Source organism: Erpetoichthys calabaricus, chromosome 14 (assembly GCF_900747795.2).
Source record: "Erpetoichthys calabaricus chromosome 14, fErpCal1.3, whole genome shotgun sequence".
In the NCBI taxonomy this organism is placed as follows: Eukaryota; Metazoa; Chordata; class Cladistia; order Polypteriformes; family Polypteridae; genus Erpetoichthys; species Erpetoichthys calabaricus.
In genome coordinates this window covers 11,910,847-11,935,773 of record NC_041407.2, presented here as the reverse complement: position 1 = coordinate 11,935,773, position 24,927 = coordinate 11,910,847, and the positions used below count along the sequence as shown (strand labels likewise).

The window sequence follows — 24,927 nt, the reverse complement described above, 5'->3', positions numbered from 1 at the left end:
TTTAATACCCGTTATATTCATGCAGAGCTAGTAAATATATTTAAATATTATATAAAAGGTAGGTTCAGGTCAACGTTGATGCACTGAAATTATCAGCCCATTTTTGCTCTTTTTAGCATTTTCATTTCATTCTGATCTTCTGTTTCTATTTCATCACCTTTAAAATCTTAATTACAAAAACAACATTTATGCCTGAAATATGACAGAAAACGACAATTTAGAATGTTGTATTTTCTTCATATCTTGTATTTCTTACTGTATATGTAATATTAGGCAATACTATTTCTTAACAGTAAATTTTGTTTTATTTATATCCAGTATTTCAACAGTAAGTGACACACTTCTGCTATATGGACTGCTTGGTTAGAACAGCAAGTCAGGGAGAAGGGTGCTTGGAACATCTGCAGTGCTTTGTAGTCCACTTTTAAACAGTGTATGTTTACCATCTTGGTGTCTGTGGCTGTATTTGTCATAGTGAGATCAGGAAAGGCAGCTATTGTTAGTGACATTTTAATGGTATAATACATCATTTCCTTTTGCAATAAATTATACAGAAAACAAAGGTTGCCTCCTGCAAAATTACAAATTAGGAACCCGGAGAATGGTCTGCTAGTCCTAAAGTTAGACTTTCTTCCATATACACCTTAATTTTGACATAGTAAGATAGATAATTCTGAAATATACTATATAAATGACAGACAGATAAAACTGAAAGGCACTATATATGGATAGAGTGACAATACTGAAGGTTATCTCTAAATATTCTGTGTGTATATATATCTATATACACATACACAAAAATGACAAAACATCCACTATCCGCTCATGCCTGGGCATAATTATGTCCCATGTCCACCAGAGGGCTGGAATGTTTGATAAGCAAAGGCAATAAGATACAGAGGTAGAGAAAGAGACACACACACATGGCTGTGTACACAGGTTTCTAAATGCATGATGTCAGTGAAACAGACTGACCTACCATTGCATCAATTTTACTAAACGGATGTTTTGCTGTGCTAGTATACCATTATATTGTGCCTCTCTGTATTAATGATAGAAAGACAGATATACTGTATAGATAATACCAAAAGGTACTACAGGATAGTTAAATCTTTATTTATCCAAAGTGCAAATTGGTAGTGGCTCTCACTTTATATTTTTTACACATCTGCTGTAAATTCACTGTCTTGTATATAGTCTGTAAATTTGTGTATATCTATCATATTATATATATATATATATATATCTATATATATATATATCTCTCTATCTATCTATCTCTCTCTATATATATATATATATATATATAAATTATAGGAATTTTAGGTCTTCTGTGGCAGTCAGATTAGGAGGGGATTGCAGTATGCTGGGATGTTGTGTCTAGTTTGTGGTGGTTCAAATGAAAATGTGGATTCATTTTTATGGACTTCTTTACATTAGCACTTATTTACAAAACTTGCAGGAATTTTTACTGAACTATTGGAATCACATCCTTAATTTCTGTGTTTTACATTCATATAACATTCAGAAATCCACTAAACCTGCTATACTGTATTACCAGTGTGACATTTCACTATTCAGCTAATAGTGGAACAGTAACGAGAATCTCTCCCCCCCCCCCCCCCCCCCCGACTACTTAGGGAGACACTGCTGATGTCCTATACATGGTTTGTGGGTTGGTTGATATCTTGCGCCTGCTGTTGCTGGGATGAGCTCTGGCTCCCCCCAAGACCCCGGTGTTGAAACAGGGATTTCTGAAAATGTTGAGATAAATATATGGAATTTTCACACTTACCGCCCTCCAATCCCCTGGATTTGGGACACAGTAATTAAAGCTGATTGTGAGGGGCTATGCTGTTAAGAAGCAGCACCTGACTAAGAATCCAAAGAACGAGAAAAACAGGGGGTGGGCTATCGAAAGGAGTGCATCTGTGAAACCTTTTTAGTGGGCAGGCAGTCCTCTGGAGGCAGGCCCAGGAGGGAGCAGGATTAGGGTTTGGATTATTCTGTATTTTTTTTTTTTTTCCTTATCTGTACTCTTCCTAGTCTCATTTAAATCAACAAAAATAAAATTTTCAATACTAACCTCATGTTCTTTGTTTACTGGGTTTTGTGGGTAGCTCTATAGTGCCCCCAGTCTTCCACATTGTATAGATTTTTTTATATGAGCTAACAAAACTGGGCAAAAACGCTTAAAGCAGTCCATTCACTCACTACCACTAACTACCTGAAGATGCCGAAAGCCAAGACCTTCTTGTTAAGATCTCTTCGAAGTGCTTACTGTCTGCAAACGATGCACCAAAGGCATTCTAAAGCCATCTGTCATGCAGTGTTGAATTGGGGGAGGGAACTGCAGAGGGTTATAAACCTAACATGTTTTCTGCAATGGCGCCAACTTGCCGTGTTCAAAAACAAATGGAAAAAGGCAGCCAGAGGATTGTCTGGTCCTTTACAGCAGCTGTAGAAAAAGCAGAAGCCAAATCAAACACAAAGGCAATTTGAAAAATACAAAAACAAAAACACAAAAAACTGAAATGCAAAAAATGAAAAGAACAAATTAGAAACAACAAGTATGAAAAGTACAACATGTCAACAAATAAGAAGGAATTTAAACAAAAGGGACAGCAAGCAAACCAGAAAATAAGGTAATTCAATCACAAAGTCTAAAACGAAGGAGAATGAACAACTGCCACGTGAGACACCATGATGTGTGCAGTAGTCCACTACTTAAGCCAAGCATGACTCACAGTAAAGGACAAAACCCACCAGGTCAGTTACTATTTTCATCTAGCATGGGACCCTCCCAAGATGATCCCATCTTATTACAAATAGTACCTATAAAAAGTAGTCGCCCACCTTTGAATGTTTCCCATTTTATTGCTATACAACACTGAATCACAGTGGATTAATTTGGCTTTTTTGAAATTGAGCAACAGATAAAATAGATTAAGAATCAAGACTTTCTTGCATTTGCTGCTAAAACAGCACTCACTGGTCTTATCAAAAAGAAAGTATATAGGAGAGCCGTGAACCACTTTGCACCAAAGTGTATTTGTTAAATGCACATGAGCAACTGCAAACCCAACATAAATATGCACACACACACACACTATATATTATATATACACATTTATACAATTTTATAAAGAATTGTGTCTTTTTTTTTTTTTTTTAAATCATAAAAAACACGTGTCCTTCATTCTACTCACTACCCCAATCCCCACACCGTTCCAATCCGGGGTATTGAAAATGGTATTGAATATCAATAGTTCTCAAAGTATTGTATTGAAGTTTGGAATTTCAGTATCATGACAATTGTCCTACACAATACATTGCTTATCACACAGACAGAAATATATCTATTAGGGAAATCACCTCAAAGCAATTTTGTACTGTAAACATTGTTTAATTTTGCATACACTTCTTGTCACTTTTAAAGAAGTTATAAATTGAAAACTAGTGGGCTTTGCCCCCTGTTCACTTCGCTCACCAACCCCCATGTTTAGTTTTCCGGATACACACTTTTAAGATTTTTTTTCTCTTTGAATCTCATTAGTTTCACTTTTATTTCAGAACTTCTTTAAAAACAATATGTGGAATCTTTCGAGTCCCAATGTGCTGAATCTTTTTCATGGAGGTCAGTGAGACATGTTTTTAATGACTTTGTACCATAATTCAGGATAGGTTTCTCGGTTTGGAATTTCAGCACAGACAAAGTGATCATCATCAGCAGCAGTTAATTGTTTTTGCAAAGTAACCAATAAATGCATGTGCAGTAAACCTCGTTTTTGAAATTCTCAGACTAAAACTTCAAAGCCTTACAATATTTACATACTTCAGACTTATCACCTATGTCCATATATTCGATCTCTATTCACCTTTTCATTATTTCTCCGAGTAATAACTTCTGTTTGCGCTAATGCAATGTTTACTTTTTGACACTTTCAATTTTTTCTGCTTTCATATTCTGTATCTTGCTCTGCATGTTTTTTGCGCCTACGTTTTTGAGTCTTTTGAATTCCACTGTTTTCATTATCTCTAACCTGCTCTGCATGTGTTTGGCCCCCTTGTTTTTTAACCTCTTTATGATATTTTACTTTGTTTCATACTCTATCTTTTATTTCTGACCTCACTTTGTCCTGCTGTTTTTTTTCCCCCAATTACACCTGGTCCGTGATGATTTTTTTCCCTTTTTTCGAGTAATAATTTCATTTTGTTTGTGCTAATGTGATCTTTACTATCTTTTTTTGTTACTGTAGCAACCTCCAAGTCTGGTTTGGAAACAGAAGTCTCTCTCCCACAATTTTTGTTTTTTTTATAATAGAGATGTTTACTACAAAAAGCAGGACTGTTTCAAAGGCCACAGCTAATAAAGTTCAAACAATTAGTTTTGGTCATATTTTAAACAGCACCTTAAAGAGTCGTTATTTATAACATTGTGTTAACCAAAAAAAGGTGTCTCTCCAGTAAAATCAGTATCTAATCAGCCATTTTCTGAACAGCTTTTCCAGGGGGCCAGTGATCTACTTGACATCACTAAATACCACACTGCAAGTCTATCACAGGGCTTATTCACTGTTGGGACAAGTTAGAATTACCAATTAGCCTAACATGCATATAAATGGGATGCGAGAGAAACCCCCCACATATACATGGGACAATGAAAATGCCACCCAGACAGTGCCCAGGCAGCAGCACTAATCGCTGCACCACTGGGCTACCCTAAACACATGCTAAGAATGCAAAACCTAAAATGAAACACAGAAGACATTGTTGGAGGTAGCGCACACAAAACCACCGAATACAAAAACACAGCTTAGTTCTCTTTAAGATGCATAATCCATACAGCTTTTGTAAATTAAAAGATTAAAGAAATGCAGCATCAAACGTCTATTCAAATCTCTCTTGCTAAAGTGAAAGATCTCAAACACAATAGAAAGTTATAGATAAAACACTTCAGACTTTGCCTGGGAAACACTCTGATTCAGTAGAATTAGAATAAAAACAAAATGCTACCCTTGCCATCACACTATAGATTAAAATATCAGCATTTGCACTACAAAAAACATGGCTGTGTTACATCTGTAAATGCACAGCATTACATCTGCAAACTATTACTGTGAAAAAAAGTTTTGTTTTTTTTTGTTTTATTGTGCATTTTTAGCCATTAAGTATAAAGAAATGCAAGCATTCTGACCTACTGAATAAAGCAAAAGACCCCAAACAACTGTCAGTGTGGGACCCTCAGTAGGTCACTCCACCATGCACAAATAACTTAAGTCACTTATCTAAAATATCAGACCACGGATAAATAAAGAAGTTGATCTACCTCCAGTGTGGTGACCGCAAATCGAATTCCAGCAACTTTCTTCCCATCAGCTGTGGGAAGGATTTTGATGGGGCTTCGCAGAAATCGGAGGCTCCACTCTCGTGACGCTGCTGCCCAGCGTTCTGCGTCTCTGCCAGATGGTTCCTCCATTGCTACTTTCATCAGGAGCTCTGTTAAGCGCTTTCTGGGACGAGCTATATCTAGAGTCCAAACAAACCCAGCCTCGAAATCATTATGTTTATGAGCAAAATTTCATTATAATATTCTACAGGAATATGGGCGAGAATCATATAACAAAGCACAAAACAAACATTAAACCAAATGTAAAGTTTTAATAAAAGAAACAATTTAAATCCATACTCTTTGTCCATTCTGAAACCTGATATGCCACTGATACCAGCAGAAGTACATTCAGTAATTGTAGTGTATTCAGACCCCCTCACTTTCTGCACACTTTACTGCATTGTAAATTTAATTTTAAATGAATAAATTTGCCAGTTTGGGCCATCAATCTTTACTCAATAATCTATAATCGTAAAGTAAAAAGCATGTTTTCAGAAAGGTTTGCAAAGTTATTAAAAATCAAAAACAGCAATCTGTCATTTATGTAACAGTTCAGACACCTCTCAATTTTGGGTAGGTGCCTCCTGTTTGCTTTAATTCTTTTAAGAAGTGTTTGGAACTTCTTTGGAGTCCACCTGTAGCAAACGGAATTGATTATATAGAGAGGCCAACACGTACTTGTGTATTTACAGTTCTACAATTTATACTCTATGTTAGAACAAAAACTAAACCATTAAGTCCAAGGAACTCTCCATAGACCAATCCAATCAAACGGTGGTGAGGCACAGGTCAGGGTAAGGGGAAAAACCCGTTTCTAAAGCTTTGAGTGTTCAAAGTGGACTGAATAATTGTGAAATGGGAGAAGTTTGGAACCACCAGGACTCTTCCTAGAGTTGGCTGTATTGCCAAGCTGAGTAACCAAGCATAAAGGAAATTGGTCAGGGTGGTGAACAAATATCCAATGGCCACAGTAAGAGTTTCAAAAGTCTGACCATCTCATCAGCACTCCTATCAAATCGACTTTTTACAGGTAGAAAGGCAAGACAGATGCCACTCTTGAGTAAAAAGTATACAACAGCCTACTTGGACTTTACCAAACAGCCTATACAGGACCAAGAGAGCATGAGGAAAAAGATTCTCTGGTCTGATGAAACAAAAACTGAACTCTCTGGGCAGAATGTCAAGCATTTTGTCTTGTGAAGATCAGTTACAGCTCAACACCTACCGAATACCATGCCTACAGTGAAGCACGGTGATGGCAGCATCATGTTACAGAGGTGCTTTTCAGCAACAGGACCAGAGGGACCAGTCAAAATTGAGAGTAGCATGAATGCAGCCAAATCAGAGAAGTCCTTGAAGGAAACCTACCCCGACAGTGCACACGACCTCAGACTGTTGCAGCGGTTCACCTTTAAGCACAAAAATGTCCCGAAGCACACAGCCGAAACAACGCTGATGCGACTTTCAGACGCGCAGCAAAAGCAGAAACTTAAAATCATTTAAAACACCCAAGAAGAGACATGAAGATGGCAGTTTACAGGTATTACCCATCCAGTCTAATGGGGCATTAGACAATCTGTCAAGAAGAATGTTAAATCCAGGTGTAGAAAGCTTGCACAGACTTGCACAAGACGACTCAAAGCTGTAATTGCTAACAAAGGGGCTTCTACAAAGACCTGAATAATCCTATAAATATGAGAAATTTCAGTTTTTTTAAATTTGCAAATCTTTCCTAAAACATGTATTCACTTTGTCGTTATGGGTTATTGACTGTAGATTTGGCAAGAATCAATCGCATTTAAAATTAAATCCACAATACAATGAAGTGTGCAGAAATTGAAGAGGTCTGAATACTTTCTGAATCTACTGTATACTACACCTGAATCAATGTACATGGAACTAGAACACAACACTTGGGCTCCAGAAATGTCTTTATCTCTTTATCCTTCAGAATGAAATATCCTTTTATGTAAAAACTCAGTTTTACAAAGCCATCAAATGGTAACTTTCAAAACAGAAAATAATTTGTGCTATTTGGCTTGAATCAGATCAGTGAGTAACAAATTAATGAAAGCAGCTCTGAACATTTTGTCTCAATTTTGCAAACCCTAAATGTGATGAATATTAAATGAGGAAATATGTTTCAGGGTCAGGAAGAGTGTAAGCATTAAAGCAGTATAGTGTGACTGATAATCTTTGTTTACTGCAATTGGTTTACACAGTCGTTCATTTTCTGAATTCAATTCAAAGTGGGCACTTCAAGGTGAAATATCTCAACTTAGAATTTTGAGAGTCAAAAAAAAGCTTCAAGATTAGTGACAAATACCTTTTAATGCATCTTTGATTCCTTCAAAATCCCTGCGATCTAAGACCGGCTTAGTTCCTGGTAAATTTACCATCTCACGAAGCTCCTAAATAAAATGAAGATTTAAAAAATAAAGAAAGATGAGACATATAGTAAGCTACTTTTGATAGAATAGAAATTAGAATTTTACAGTGAGAAAGAGAAATGTATAAATAATAAAACAAACAACCACCCCCCTAAACACACATAAGAACTTTTGGCTTGGATACCAGAGAACTTCTGCAAACAATAACAGGGCTATAAGTGTCATTAAGATACATTCAACTTTCTGGACAGACTGGTGCTAATCTACTGTAGATTACAAATTGGGTTCACATAAATAAGATTTGTTTTGTCACGTTCAGACTCAGTGATTAATACAATGAAATAAATATAATGCTAAACAGATGAAGCAGACACAGATATAAAAAAGTACGGAGGAAAAAGCAGATTCAAACATTGTCCCTTATGTATCTAGTTGCCTGACACCGATATCAGTTTTTGATTTTTAACCTCCTTATCGTTAGACCAAAGCATCACTAGGACTGTAGAAACAGTGCTAAAAGCATTAGTTCTGCGTGTCACTCTGGCAACCGTATAGATGCATCTGGCATAAGCATTAGACACAAGTATTACTTGGGCTGTAAAAGTGCCAACAGCGTTAATGCAGGAAACCATATAGGCATGTCATGCACAAGCGACAGGCCCAAGTGTTATCCTGGCAACAGTGGAGGCATGTCTTCTCCTAGCTTCATAATGGCGTCTTGTAAGAAACATTTCTCAGCAGCCCAAGCGTTGCATGCTCTTGACAGTGATACAAGCAGTGATGACGAAGTGAATCCGTCTTCAGGCAGTGAAATTGAAACAGTCAGTGTAAGAAAAAGTGATTCTGAAGAATCCGAAAATGATGCGTGTGTCAGTTGCACATGTGCAGTGTGCTGTTCAAAAGCTGACCAGTCTGGAAAGAAAATCCACAAGGATTCACACTACTGTTGTCCCGAATACAACATCAGATTGTGCATTTCACTGTGCTTTAAGTTGTACCATACAAATGACACATTTTGACAGTACAGTGATCCCTCGCTATATCGCGCTTCGCCTTTCGCAGCTTCACTCCATCGCGGATTTTATATGTAAGCATATTTGAATATATATCGCGGATTTTTCGCTGCTTCGCGGGTTTCTGCGGACAATAGGTCTTTTAATTTCTGGTACATGCTTCCTCAGTTGGTTTGCCCAGTTGATTTCATACAAGGGACGCTATTGGCAGATGGCTGAGAAGCTACCCAACTTACTTTCTCTCTCTCTCTCTCGCGCTGACGTAGGGGGGTGTGAGCAGGGGGGCTGTTCGCACACCTAGACGATAGGGACGTTGCTACTTTCTGTGTGCAGCTGCTTCCTGAAGGACATGCTGCACGGTGCTTCGCATACTTAAAAGCTCAAAGGGCACGTATTGATTTTTGACTGTTTTTCTCTGGCTCTCTCTCTCTCTTTGTCTGCTCCTGACAGAGGGGGTGTGAGCTGCCGCCTTCAACAGCTTTGTGCCGCGGTGCTTCGCATACTTAAAAGCCAAACAGCCCTATTGATTTTTTTTTGACTGCTTGCTTTGTTCTCTCTCTCCTGACGCGCACTCCTTTGAAAAGGAAGATATGTTTGCATTCTTTTAATTGTGAGACGGAACTGTCATCTCTGTCTTGTCATGGAGCACAGTTTAAACTTTTGAAAAAGAGACAAATGTTTGTTTGCAGTGTTTGAATAACGTTCCTGTCTCTCTACAACCTCCTGTGTTTCTGCGCAAATCTGTGACCCAAGCATGACAATATAAAAATAACCATATAAACATATGGTTTCTACTTCGCAGATTTTCTTATTTCGCAGGTGGCTCTGGAACGCAACCCCCGCGATGGAGGAGGGATTACTGTATACACAGTATTATTCATTATTACTATTTGTATAATTATTCTACTGTACTTTTTGCACTTCTGACTTTGTACTTTTAGTGTTTTGCACTTTTTACAGTAGAAAGATGAGATTTAATAAATGTCATCTTTTCAAGCCAAAAAATGCAACAACTTTCAATTTTTATTGAGAAAAAAAAATGTAACACTAAAGGAGGTTAATAAACTTACAAACGTTACAGAAAACATGTTGTTTTCTCATTGTCATTATGGGTTGAAGTATAGATTGATGGGCAAAAAAAATAAATTTATCCATTTAAAATTAAATCTACAATAAAATGAAGCATGCAGAAAGTGCAGGGTTCTGAATACTTTCTGAATCCAGTGTGTATTTGAATTCCTATTTGTGGTTCCCCTCTTGGGCAATAAGTGCGATTTTAAAAAGTGAATCATAATGCTTGTGATAAGGGAGTGAGTAATGGAAGAGCTTGTGGAGGAATTTGAGTAGAATGTAAAAGAAACAGCAAACACACTTATGTATAATATTTCCTGTTTTACTCTAGATGGTCCACTCTTGGATTAACCTCTGATCCAGTTAGTATAACCGGAGTATTGAGGAACACTTTCAAGCAAATTGCTAATAAAAAGTAATCTAACACCGGGTCATCAGTTATAATGGAACATCATACCTTTATTGTACAAGCTACTTGTAGAGGGCCTCGCCTGCCTACAATCACAACTCTCTTAATCTTGCAGGCTGCTACGGAATCCAGAGAAGCCTGGGTAATATCAGTTTTCTGCAACAATAACAAAACAAAAATAAAAAAAGTAACTGTAATGGCCATCCTTGCAAGTGACCCTTGCTTGCACATGTGACATGTGTGGCTGCTGGCTTTCCTCATCAACTTTCATAATCAATTGCCTTTTTTTTGCAAGACTCCAAACTTGCCTTCCAGATCCTGGTTTGTATACTGAAGCAATCCATCTAAAATATATACCAGCCATTAATTTAATTTTTGGAGGATTTGAGCCAGGTTTTTGGCTAAACACAGATCTGTTTTCAAGAACTTATCTGCTTAAAATTATGTTTTATTCTTCTAAAAATATATTTTCTTAAGTTTTTTTTATTGTAGGACTTCACACATTCCAATGAAAAAGTCATCCATCCATCCATTTTCTAAACCTGCTAATTCAAAGCAGAGCTGCAGGTACACTTAAATCTATTTCAACAAGCATCAGGTGTAAGGAGTGTATTTGATGGAAACAGTTTCTCATTTAGACTCTGGTTGTCATAATATTTCAGTGTTCTATCCAATCTCCTTAAATATTTTTGATTGAGGCTTGTACCCAAACAGGGTCATTCATGCCACTAGTAAAAGGAGCAAATGCAGGACCGAAAAGGCAGATATATTACTTGCAATTTAAGATAAGTGACAGACCTACAGCTGAACTGAGGTGAACTGCAAAATGTTATATTTTCTGTATGCACATAAAAATGTTATATTTATATACATAAAGCACATACCTGTATAACTAACCTTTCTTAGAGCTTAGTTGTTGGTCCTTTAATTGAACCAGATCTGTATTGTGTAAATATGCTTGAAAGTACAGCCACAAGAGAATAAAAGAAAAAAACACTTAAAACAGACAGCAACATGATTGTACGAGTCTGCTCACAAGCTGTTTATATGGGCTACATCTTTATATTCATGGTCACATGCTGTTAGCAATACAAGGTCATGTGAGATTCTAGAAAATTCCACAATCATTAAACACTGCTTAAAAATCAACTCATTCCTCACATAGAATCCATTTCAATGTTCAATTCAGTTTACTCGTTATACAGAATTTCACTTAAGAGACCCATACATTAGAATTACAAATTAAGGCTTTCTACTCAAAAATAAAGAAACTATATCATTTTTTGGCATTCAAATGTTATGTGGGATTACCACGTGTTCAATACCACCAGATACTGAAACAAACACGCAAAGACTTGTGATATATAAACCCAAATGCACACAGATTCCGAAATCAGCAGGGCTGAAGTCCATCCCTGCAGAACAAAGCAGGCAGCATTTCATTACATGGCCTATTCATGCATGCTGACACACTCACACTGCTCTAATTTCATTTCAGACTTTCCAATACCATACATGCATGTCTTTGGGGATGTCATAGGAAAATAAGAGGGAGCCAATCTATATTACTAAACGACAGTTAAATTTATGCACGGCGGACGCACCGAAGCGCATGCGCACTGCGGCACGGCACCCCAGAGTCAAACGCAGCGGCTTCCCAGAGTCAGTAGGTGGCGCCCAAACAACACAACCTGTAAACTAGACTTGCTCTAATCTACTGTGCCAGCAGTCTGTGTGGCATGTTCAATCTACCTAACGACACAGCCACAGAACAACAAAGACGAGACCGCATAGATAAACACAATAAACTGAGGCTCCTACAACGCGCTTCAAAAACACCACACGCAAGACCGCATGGATACAAACAATACACGGAGGCTCCCACAACGCGCTTCAGACACACCAGAAGCAAAGACATCACAGCTCCACAATGAAAGAGCTCAACTAACGGAAATACAAAATGAGCCTGTATGGATAAACACAATGAACGAGTGCGCCCACAACGCGCTTCTGACACAGCACAGGCAAAGGAGGCACGTATCCAAAAGGAGGGAGCTCAACGATTAGTAATACAAACACGAGCCCGTATGGATAAAAACAATGAACGAAGGCGCCCACACAAAGAAACCGCTTTAGTTCAAGTAGGGTTATTGAATTAAATGGAAACTTTACCATGCCTACGACCTGTGAACTAAACCTGAGCTAATGCGTGCACGCCAGGTTGTACAGCTGCCCGGATGCGACTGCCCACACCACCGCATATACCATGACACAGCCATAAAAAAACCAAAAATGAGACTGCATGAAGAAAAACCATAACAGAAGCGCGTTGAAATGAACTGTCCCAGGACGCACCCACCCTCCATGATATTTCATCCCTCCAAATATCGGAGGGAACAGAACGTGATTGCCATTCTTGGATATGCGGCCCCAGAGTCAAACCCAGCAGCTTCCCAGAGTCCGTGGGTAGCACCCGAACACAACCTGTAAACTAAACTTGCTGTGATCCACTGTGCCAGCAGTCGGTGTCAGCAGAGGCAAAGGAATCACGGCTCCACAAAATGAAACCGCTTTAGTACAGATATGCTTATTTAATTAAATGACATTTCCCCGGATGCACCCACCCTCCATGAAATTTCATCCATCCAAATATCGGAGGGAACAGAAACTGATTGCCATTCTTGGATTTGCAATTCTTTCGAGAATCGCGGGCTTACTGGTATGGGAAGAATATGCAGACTGCACACAGAATACGCAGGATCAGTAAAGCAGCATCACTAAGAGTGTTGCCACATGCAAACTTTTCTTTGGGAAAGAGGAATTGCAATAAAGACATTATCATGCACATTACCATAGCCATTGGCTTTGCATTTGTGCATAAAACACAGTATCATTTCAAAACTGGCCACCAGTGTGACTATCTAGTCTACTCCATTTCAATAATGATAATTTCAGTTTTCTCAGTTAATTAGAAAGATCACATAACATACATTTATTTACATATTACCTCTGATACAAAAAGACTACATGAAGAAAGGAAAAGGTTTTGCTGTGTTGTAGTTGTGTAAGAAAAAAAAAAAAAAACACTTAAAATGCAAACTAAGGCTTTGTGCATGGTTTTTTTTTTTTTTAAATGGCTGAAAACTCTTAAGTTTGCATGCCTCTTTAGCAACCTGACACATGCAATGTGAAGAATTATTGTGTAATGTGGATATAGCCAAACCATTTGGGAGGAAATTTAAAATTTGCTATATGCGAAAACACTTGTTATGGCTGACCTTTTACAGAATCTCTCCTTTCTACCCACTTCCTGCCTGGGATAGATATTAACTAAAGAGTTCTGAAAGTAGTTTATTTAACTACACACTACTATGCAACAGTTTTGAGGTTTTCCTGCAGTTGAACAAAAAGTGCAAGACCATCTGAACTGAATAAAAGTGTACCTCATACTGGAGTTGTCTTAAAGACAACCACGCTCTTGTACAGTTTTGATCGGTCTCTAATGCACTTGCTTCTATAATCTACAATGTGTTAAGTCCCCAGTAGCAGACACTATGCTCCTTGTATAGAAACACTTGTAAGTAATGAACTTCAGCAATCTGCTACTGCACTTTTCAGAATAGACCAGCAGATGGCTCCATTTGATGTCCGAGATAACATCTGACAGCAAAAGGTTTGCCTGGGGTCATCTGAACAGCCCCCTACAAGTTTAACTATAAAAGTGAATTGAGCTTAAAAGCAAATAACTCGATCATTTTACTATTTAAATTCTTTTAACAGATCAAAAGATGTGCCCATTTAACTTAGTCTAAAACATTACTGACATTTCGCAGGTAGAAATCCTGTAGTGTTTTGCCTTCCATTGTTTAGCAATGTATCAGTATGTTTAGGAATCATGTGAAATATACATGCCCATCTGGTGTCTCTCCCTGCTTAGAATTAAAACTAACACGTTCAAAATAGGTTGTGCATTTATTTTACAAATCACATACAAGGGATAACAAAGTGCACTGGAAATGAAACTTGCACAAAACCTTACAGCCACCTTCAGTTCACACAAGTTGCTTTGCCAACAATTCAACGATGACACCAAACCACTCATAAAGAGAAAGACTCAGTATATCCTACAAGCAAGCTTTTGCCCCCAAATCTCCTCTGGACTCTAAATGCACAGTGGCTCTAGCCTGACAAACCTTTATATACTCTCTTAGAGTGACCACCTACCAACTAGGACTAGAAGAACAGCAGGATTCACTTCCCCCTAGGAGATTAATATTCCTGTACAATTAGTCCTAGAGCAGGGTATCAAATGATGCTTAAATAAATGTAAAGCATCTGCCCAAACCTTCCATTCAGGGACTACTGCCTTAACAGCTGGAAGGAAATTATGGACATAATGCCAGTCTTTACCACCCTCATAACTAAAAGGATGACATGGCTTCTGCTTTCTTAGTTAGAGACCATGTGCTGCCAACTAGTCATTTGGAGGTCTTCTTGCCAAGCCTACACATCCTCACAGGCCTAAAGGTCTACAGCCCCCAATGGCACTCTTCTTCTCAGCCTTGCATGGCTATGTACAATATGTACACTCCCATTGTCAATAAGGGCTTTCTTCTCTAACCCTCCGAAAAGTGCCAGGTGCTTCTCCTGTACTGTGGCACCAATGTTCTATTTCATTTTGGTAATTTTTAAAGAACCTGGAATTTAAAATACTGAGAGTGTGCATATATGTTTCAACTTTGTCTGCCCCCCAACCCTTTGTGTACCACTGGCTGCAAAGCAGCTTATCATAATATGTGATAAAACAGTTTTTACAGCAGTATTGCAGACAGTGTCCAGATTAAGCAGGTTGTATGGAAGTCAATGAAGCAAGTTTTCAAAAATGTATTAGGCAAGACTACATAAAAAATTACAATTTTAATTAAATATCCACATGGCTTTATCAATTCATTTCATATACACTATAACTTTAAAGAAAAAGAAAAAAAATCTGCAAACCCCAAAAGGTTGGTGTGTAGCTGATTTGACAAATGGAGGAGGAATAAACACACGCACACAATATAAATATAGTCAGTGTGAGAAGAGATGGAAATACATTACAAAGTAATCTTGTGAACAAACCTTGAGAAGTTCTACAGGGGAAAGGAGAATCCTTGCAACATCCAAGGCCACATTACCCTGTCCAAGAATCACAACAGCATCACTACTCAGGTCAGGGTTTAGCTTTTAAGGAGAAGAAAATAAAAAAGCTTTATGAATTTTGGATTCATAAAACTACAAAGTAGATAGATAGATAGATACTTTATTAATCCCAATGGGTAGCACAGTGGTAAAGTGGCTCTAAATTTCCAGAATAGACGCCATCTGTATGGATTTAAAAAATTCACCCTGTGTGTTTTTTGTAGGTAACTTTTTATCATATACTCCAAAAATGTGTGTGCTACGTTGAATGGCACCTCTAAGTGCTCCTTACAAGTGAGTGTGGGTAATTGCCCTGCCATGGATTTTCTACCAATCCAGGGTAGAATCCTGTCAGGGTAGGACAGACGCCGTGAACTGAATTCAACAGTTTCTAAAAATGTATGAAAAGTATAATATTCATATTTGTTGTATTTAGGCAGAAATAACTGCATATTAAAAAGAGTGTTACAATTACAAAAAATATTGTATAAAATGATAAGCAAATAGTCTTTTTGGGCTGAATGGCCTGTTCTCATTAAAATCTTTCTAAAATGGTCTAAAAAAATAAACTGGGACTCATGTGGGTGGTGTTCAACACAAAGAGCAATTTAAAATAAGAAGGTCACACGGCACAAAATACCAAGGAAAGCAAAGGAAGTTCCTAAATCATTAGACAACTACACCATTGCAGTTCTAACTCCCTCTAATGACTTGGTGATCCCAGATGGGGGGAAATCACTTAATCTTCCTGCAATCCAATTATGTCAATTTCCCTCTCTTAAAAATAACTGAGCACTAGACATGTGATGGGTTTAGAATAACATTCAAATGTGAAAGGCATTAGAGAAAAAAGTGTTTAAAATATTAAAAAAGCAGGAGTCTTTACCAATGGGATACAACAGCAAGCAAACTCTGATAATACATTAAGTAAAATATATTTTCTTTGCAGTTTTTTACCTACCATTCATAAAAATGGGCATCTCTTCATACCATAATTGAATTCCACATATTAACTACAGTGCCTAAAAAAAAAAAAAGTTTCACCCTTGTTGGAAGATCTGAAGTTTTATTGTTATACAACAATGAATCACAGTGGAGTTTATAAAACTGTTTTGACGTTGGTCAACAGAAAAAAAACAAAACAAAATTCTTTAATATTAAAGTGACAGCAGATCTCTGTAAAGGGGTCTGAATTATTAACAACTATAAAGCACAGAATAAATAGATTACATATGTATTCAGCTCCTTTACACCAGTACTTAGCAGATGCACCTTTGGAAGCCATGAAAATTTATTTTCGTACAGCCCAAAACACACACACGCCACAATAGTCTTAATCAGGCCGTTTTTTTTAAACAACCCCGCAAGACTTGACTCTCTAACGGAGACAACCAAAAACTCCCAAAAAATAGGGTAAACACAAGTAATCCTCAATACAATAGTACAATTGTAATTGTACGAGTACAAAGCAAAATGCAAGAGTAGATTATATCACATAATAGGATTTGATTCGGTCTTGGAGACCTCTACCATTAAGCTGCCTCCCCACTAGTGGCCATTCCACAGCAGAGAGACAGCTGGGCCAGCCGATCTGATGAAAGGAGCCTTCTACCCGAGTATTCCAGTGCTCCTCTAACACAGATGATTTTTCCTTAGGCAGGCAAACAGCTTGACATTAGGGCAGTTGGCACCATGATAGCCTTGAGCCTGTGTGCATGTCCCTCTCCATCAACTTTACACATCTGCACTCTGCTATTTCTCTTCTTTTTTTATTCACCAAACTGCTGAAGTCCTGTCAGATGTCATGGTGATTGTGGCTGGACTTGACAAAGGCTGTTGACTAACAAATTCTTAAGTGAATTTAAATCTGGACTCTGACTTGGCCACTCCAGGATGTTGACATTGTTGTTTTGAAGCCATTCCTGTGCAGCTTTGGCTTTATGCTGGTGGTTGTTGTTTTGATGAAAAGACAATCTTCTCCTAAGGTGCGGGTTTTCCTCCGGGATTTCCCCTTGTTTTGCTTCATTCATTCATTCCCTCTGAGAAGTATTTCACAGCCTGTTGCAGAGAAGCATCCCACAGCCTGAAACAGCCACCACCATGTTTCACTAGGATGATGGTGTGTTTGTGATAATGTGCAGTGTTATACTGGCCATCAGACTAAACACCATGTTTTGTCATGCAAGTTTTTTTCTCTTTGACAGTCTCCCATCAAGCTGTAAGTGGTAGAACATCTGGTCCAGCTGTTGTCTTCACATTCTCTCCGGTCTCAACCACTGTAGCTTATAACTCATTCAGAGTTCTCAGAGGTCTCTTGGTGGCTTCCCCCACTTTTTATCTTCTTGCACAATCACTTAGTTTCAGTAGACTACCTGCTCTTGACAGATTTATAGTTATGCAATGTTATTTCCAGTTCTCTAAGGGATATTTAGTAACATGGATATTTTCTGGTATCCATCCTCTGACTTGTACTTTTGAATCCCTTTTTCACGGAGTTGCTTGGAGTCTTATCTTTATAGTGTAGGCTAGCCCACCATGTTGACTCCACACAAGTTGGCCTTTTTACATTCAGATGCATTTATTATACAATCAACTGGCACCCCAGACAGATGACCTCAACTGTGCTAATTCTGTCTTCTAAAACCAATTGGCTGCACAAGTGATCATTTATATGTGCTACACTAAAGGAGGAAGAGTACTTAAGAGATTATTTTGAGATTTACATTTGTAATTAATTTAGACCACTTCAGAGATGCATTTTTACTCTGGCATTAGAGAGTCTTTCCTTTTGATTAGGTAAAAAAATAAATTAAGTAAAAAAAATAAATAAATAAACACACACACACACAAAATTCACTGTGATTCAATGTTTTGTAACATTACATCCAAGGAGGTGAATAGTTTTTATAGGGTCTGCACATTTCTAAATGCATGTGTCAATAATCTGTAAACCTGCTATGGACTTACATCTTTATTTGCTGGGAGTCCATTGTACCATCCCACAAAGTCTTTTGCGGAATAAACACCAGAAAGTTTCTCCCCTGGCACACCCAAGCTTCTGCTACCTTCTGCTCCATAGCACTGTGAAAATATTTAAAGGAAATGTTTTATAATTAAAATGAGGGGAAAAAAAAAAGGAAACTTCAATGTGAATATCATTAATATGAAAGCCTGGCAGAGCTGCTTTAGAAAGGATCACAACTGGTAGTGCATAATCTGGCAAACTTGGTCCCAAGGTGATGCAGGTATTCATTTCAGTTAACAGGAAAAATCTGATAAACAAATAGTCATTAATGGGCAAAAATTAAGTGAATTTCTCTTTTAGTGTGAAATGTACTTTTATTTGGTGTTAAATTATATATTCATGCTTACTTCATATCACCTTTCCATTTCTTGTTTCTTTATTTTGGAGTTAGATGATCTATTCAAAAGAAAGCGACCTAAGTGACTTTTTGATAGGCAAACAGGAGTGTAATGAAGATATGAATTATCTGCCATTTATATTTACAACAGGCAAGTGATCTCAATATCAATACAAATCTTAACTGAATTTTTGGAAAAAAGGAGTTGGATATCAAGGAGCAGAGTTGGTCAGGAGGACCTGCATTAACATGGCCTCAAAGTAAATTTGGAAAGGTTCTTTGTCTGAAATGAAAACCTTCAGCCAGAAACTAGTTTACCCATTTCTTTATTAGATGAGAAAAAAGGTACAAAGTAGAACTTGGACAAGAGAATGTGTAATTTCCTGGCCTGGCTGCTGCCCTGCACCCACGACCCCTGTCCTAGTGATACTGCCTTAGAATTATTTTATATTCAAATCTGCTTAAACTTATGTTTTTTTTTTTTTAATCTGTACAAGCTTAATAATATGATTAAAGGTGACATTCATTTTAAATACCTTCTAAAATTAATAACCTTTACAGCTGTTCAACCGTTTACATTTTTATACATTTTTAATTTCATTTATATAGTGCTTTTCATAAATACTAGGGAACAACTTCAATCATCACCAATGTGCAGTATTCACCTGGAGGAGTCTTGTGCCGCCACACTTGCCACACATTAGCTGTCAGGTGGGGATGAGACAGAGAGTTAGCAAGTAAGGAAGAAGGGATGACTAAGGCATCAGAATGACCAGGCCATTGTGATCTGCTTAACCAGGACATCGAGAAACACCTGCTCATTTTAAAAGGTGCAAAGTGATATTTTTATGATCACAGATTCAGGACCCCAATTTTATGTCTCACCCAAAGGACAGGGACAATTTTTATCATACAGTGTGCTCCACATTGCTCTGAGGCATTAGGATCCACACACAGAGCACAGGGTAAGAACCCCCTGATGGCATAACCAATACCTCTTCCAGCAGCAAGCTAAGCTTTTTGTAGATGATTTCCCACCTAAGTACTGGCCAGAGCCGGACATGCTTAGTTTCAAATGGATTACCTATTCTGAAGTGCAGGTGGTATGGCTGTTTAAAATATGCAACCATACAGGTGGCATTGTGTTGCCTCAAAGCTGCAACAGCCCCAGTGTGAATTCCATACAGGCAGTGACTAGGTGAGGATTTGCTTCTTTTCCTCAACTGCATGGAATTTTCTTGGGGTTACTCAGAAGTTTCCCCCACATCCCAAATACGTGTGTTATAAGTTAATCATTTAAATGGTCTGTGAAGGAGGGTACATATATAACTATATCCTTTAAAACACCTGCCCGCCCACCTTGTGCACGATACCTCTGGGACAGAGAACGACCTCTTTCTTCCCGCTCCCCCATTATTACCATGAGAATGGATGTACAATTTTATCAAAAGTGGTTGCTATATATAGCCTGGACAAAACTGTTTGGTTTGGAAGAAGATGAAATAAAGAAAAGCATAACAGCTGTAGACAGTGGGGAAGATAAACATGGGGCGATTCTCAACAGTAGGCAACTTCTGCAGACATACTCCACATACCAAGATCACTGCATGATAAGCCATTTTTAGTTCTTCCATTGTAATATCTGATCCGATTGTAACATTGCCAAAAAATTCACAGCGTTCCAGGTGAGCTGTCTGAGTGAAGGTGTTGATTACATTCTGTAGTAGAAGCCAAAAAAAAACAAACATTAGACATCTTAAAGAAAAAGCAAATGCAATTGACCCCTTTCTGAATGATGGCATGCACTGCTATCTCATACAGTGTCAAAAAAAATCAGATATTATTTGCTAAGTGGAAGAGGCTTTCAGGATACTATTCTTTCAATGGATTACAAAAGTTATGCATGTAAACAGATGTGTGGTGCATCAATTCTATCATTTAACATTTTTAAGTGTTCTTCTTAAAGTAGCAACAGATTATAAATTCAAAAAACGCTACTGCAGAAACTCATGCATGAACACCCCACGATCATGAACACTACACCCCCTCGACTCGATAAAGTACACTGAATTCCCAAACAATATTAGATGTTCTTCAAAACTCTGCTACAGACTTACAAAAGCTGTTAAGTCCAACACCCCATTACCTTTCACTGTTGCCTCCTGTGTACCAACTTTCAGACTTGTTAGAAATTCTGAGAATCTCACAAATCTAAAGCTTTGTAATGTAGCTCTTTGCAAACACTCATAGCATGTGGCTTTCTCCTTTTTCTAGTCTATTAGTCTTTATTTAGTATTTTGTGTACAGAGATCCCCCACCTATTGCGGAAGTTACGTTCCAGACGGATCAGTGATAGGTGAAAATCTGCAATATAGAAAGACCATATACAGTACACCCCCAAAATTTGCGGGGGTTACGTTTCTAAAGCACACGTGAATTGTGAAAAACCGCAACTTTTGGATGTGGTTAAAAAAATGCCTTTTAAATTCCTATTTTTATAGTTTAAATCCTAAATACAGTATGTCCCCAAAGCACTTTAATTTTATTGCAAACTCAGCTTAATACATTACCTAAAAAATTACCTTAATACATTACCTAAAAACAGAATGCAAAGTTAAACCCGTATACTGTACAGTACTGTACTGCTATGTCTCCCGCGGTGCTAGAATGTAAAATACTGATGTTACCACTATACATACTGTAATTCATGCAAGCGCGTTTTCTTTGGTATGAGTAAATGCATAATAATTTCATTTAATTAAAATACAGTAAAATGTACGGGTACTCACCAATGGTGAATGATATTGATGATGATGATGATGAAGTAGCTGTGCAGTACAATGCAGAGGATTTAAAACTCCTCGGGTGGCGCCTCTTCTTCAGGAGGAGTTGTATCTTTGGATGGGTCTTCTTCTGGTGGGGTTTTGTGCTGGCTTTTCTTTATAGGTTTCAGGCACATTGTGATGGGAAGTTGCTACATTGTCCCCTGTAGCAAACTGCTGGTACAACTTCCGTGCTTTCTCACGGATTATGTTACCATCTAAGGGAATGTTCATCTTCCTGCAGTCGGTGATCCACGATGCCAAGGCAGATTCCATCCCGACGATATTTTTATTCCTTACAGTCGTTACCTTTTTGGCACTATCACAGAAACTTACAGATACGGTACTCCAGATCGCTGCTTCGTTCTTTATGTAGCGTGTGGTGCTTTCATTAATGCCATAGTGGCGCAAAAATGCAGCATAACTTTTTAGTTCCCAGAGCAAATCTAGTACTTCAACCTTCTCCTGGAGTGTTTTAAACTTTTTCTGGCGCTTAGGCTCAGTGCCAGAAGCCTTAGAAGGTGCACGGTGTTTCGCCGTCATCTTGTTCGTTTAAGATTAACAAAATGAATACAACAACAAAGTGGAAAACACAAGGACATTCAGCTGGAGACGCATCACAGGGCAGCAGTTAATCAGCATCAAGGAGAAATGAATAACGCTCTCGGATTGGCTACTTTCACTATCTCAACCCGCGTATCCCTTAGCCGGTTGCTTCCTGTTCTCTCTACAGCACAGTATTACCACGAAAAAAGCCATAAAAAATTGCGGAGGATATTTGCGCTTTCCGCAAACAATTAATAGTTAGGTTCTAAGGAAAAATCCGCGAACGACCAAGTCCGCGAACCCTGAGCTGCGACTTCGCGGGGGTCTATTGTAAATAAAATGTTTTATAGTTTAAGCCTTAAAATACCCCTCCCACACACTTTAAACACATTTAAAACTTGTAATGGTGAGCGATGTCCACGTTAAGCTTTCCTTCCTGAAGCATATCCAGGAGTTTTACCTTTTCCTGAATGGTCAAGGTCTTCCACTGGCGCTTAGGCTAACTACTACCAGAAGGCTTAGAAGATGCAGAACGCTTGGGAGCCACCGTAGGGCTTAAAACAAAACGAGAAGTTCACAAAAAGTTTGCTCACAACAATTGGACCACAAGCAAGGTACGAGATACGCAGAGAACAAAGATGTGTCGGGGACCCACGCTCACTGTTCTTGCGAGATTACACCACATTAGCAACAGCCAATCAGAGCCCAAGAGAATGAAAATCCTGCTGATTGGTTGAGTCTCCTCTTTCAGCTAATAATGGGCCTTGTAAGAAATCATCTGGGTACTGTAACACAAAACTCTTTGCCTACCGTAGTGTACAATGTACGTATATTTAATGATTTACTGTACTGTATTGCTTAAATGTTCATTTTATATACATAGATGTTTTACTGCATTTTAGTCAATATTTACAGTTGTTAGTCATTATAAATACTGTAATACGTATTGTAGTGACAAATGAAAAGCGTATGTACATTTCGTTATGAATTGAGACTGTCTACATATTCCTGTATGCAGCAGTATGTTTTATGATTTACTAGTGTATTGCTTAAATGTTACATATACATTATTATAAATTACAATATTGTTCTAACCAACTTTTATCTAGCACAAGTAGTGACTGCTGAAAACTGTATGCTTTGTTATGAATTGGCTGCAAAGTACACTACAGGTAGGATGTACTTATTGAATTTTTCCGCAATATAGCGGGTGCGATAGCTGAACCACGATATAGTGGGGGAAATCACTGTATTATGTTTTTTTCCATTCAGCTAATGCGTGGGTTCGTCGAGTTATGTTTCTTATGCCATAAATTTGTGCAATATGACAACCGGGGACAGACTCCATTTCTATTTAAGAACTAGCAGGCGACAAAATGGCTGCTAACAATTGTTTATGTCTGTTTGGCTCTTCTTGGGCTTTGGATTCATGCCTTTGCAAGTTCTTTTTCTTCTAATAAGGATCAAGAGTTTCTGGATATCAGACAGACTTTGTTTTTGTGCAAGTTTATTTTTTGGTAAATCTTGCCTTCTATGCATACCTTTCTTAAATCCTTTTTGTTCTGTGTTTGGTCCTTGATTTTGAATATTTGTGAAATAACCCTGGAGATAAAATCTTTTGGTCATTTAAGAGCAGGAGTTTCATAGTTCTGCTTCTCCGTCACGTCCCCAAAATGCACTACCCCAGTCTGGTCCATTTTGGCCTCTATAGATTGCGACGCCTTCTTCTTTCGTTTGAGGCCATATTTGGTGCCTTATGACCTAGTTTGAGAAATACAGCCTAATGCAGAGTTTCAGGAGCCTTGTATTTCATAAAATGCAGTCATGTCCAACTTACACTTTAAAACTTTTTCCCCTCATTTTAACAAGATATAGATGAAAATGTATTCTCCAATTGATTTTTTCCATTCTAGTTCTCATCATTCTAATTCTTCTGTATTGTGAACTCATGCTGTCAGTGCTCTCCTCCGTACTTGGTTTATCTTCGTGTTTTTCTTATAATTTATCATACTGGTAGATAGTAACTGGTAGGTAATTTATCATACTGGTACAGGCTGGTAGACTGAACCTTCTCACCACAGTGACACACATCTTTTTCATGTAAAATCTGACATACTGGCATTTAATTTTTTTGGGTAGCAAAATCTAAACAATGAATTGGAGCACTCAGCACTGGCAAACTCATGAAAAATGTTAACTTCAAAAATCAACAGAGGTATAAAGAACACATGATTACTACATCACTAAACAACTCCTGGGCATCACTGATGCAACATGGATGGACTAAAGCTCTGGAAAATTAATTTCACTGGATAATGTTTTCCTGTGTGATTATTAAGCAGTTTAAGCTCTTGGATACCCAGATACCCTGCCAAACCAGCCTGCGACTCACCCTGACAAAAATCAAACATGTTTGATTCAGTTCCAAAGTTTGCAAGATTGTGCCACATGACCCTGAACTAGATTAACTGATTTTTGAAAGCATATTTTATAAAGACCTACCACATAAATAATATACGTGGCTCATACTTAAATAAGCATTGCAAGATTTTTTTTTTTTTTTTTAACTTGGGACAAGAGAGTTTATTTAACTTGAAACAAACAGATCTAGTGATAATACTTCAGAAAGGCATTTTCATTTTCATAACACTTTACACTGTTATTCTCTTCTGTTCTTTTTCTGTGGTGGCGATCTGCGCCGCCACCACCTGATCAAAGCAAAGTGCTGTTCCTACATGGAT

General features: G+C 37.9%; 1 protein-coding gene across 1 annotated transcript in view; it reads right to left on the bottom strand.

Annotated features, from left to right (window-relative positions):
• The window catches only part of fdxr (ferredoxin reductase), a 69,780-nt gene that overhangs the window by 23,800 nt on the left and 21,053 nt on the right, over positions 1-24,927 (bottom strand). Inside the window, exons 4-9 of the mRNA XM_028818783.2 lie at positions 20,414-20,536; positions 18,424-18,537; positions 15,397-15,498; positions 10,324-10,431; positions 7,719-7,803; positions 5,330-5,529 (exon numbers count right to left, since the gene is read on the bottom strand). Coding sequence (XP_028674616.2) covers positions 5,330-5,529; positions 7,719-7,803; positions 10,324-10,431; positions 15,397-15,498; positions 18,424-18,537; positions 20,414-20,536 — 732 coding nt within the window. The remainder of the gene's footprint in view (positions 1-5,329; positions 5,530-7,718; positions 7,804-10,323; positions 10,432-15,396; positions 15,499-18,423; positions 18,538-20,413; positions 20,537-24,927) is intronic.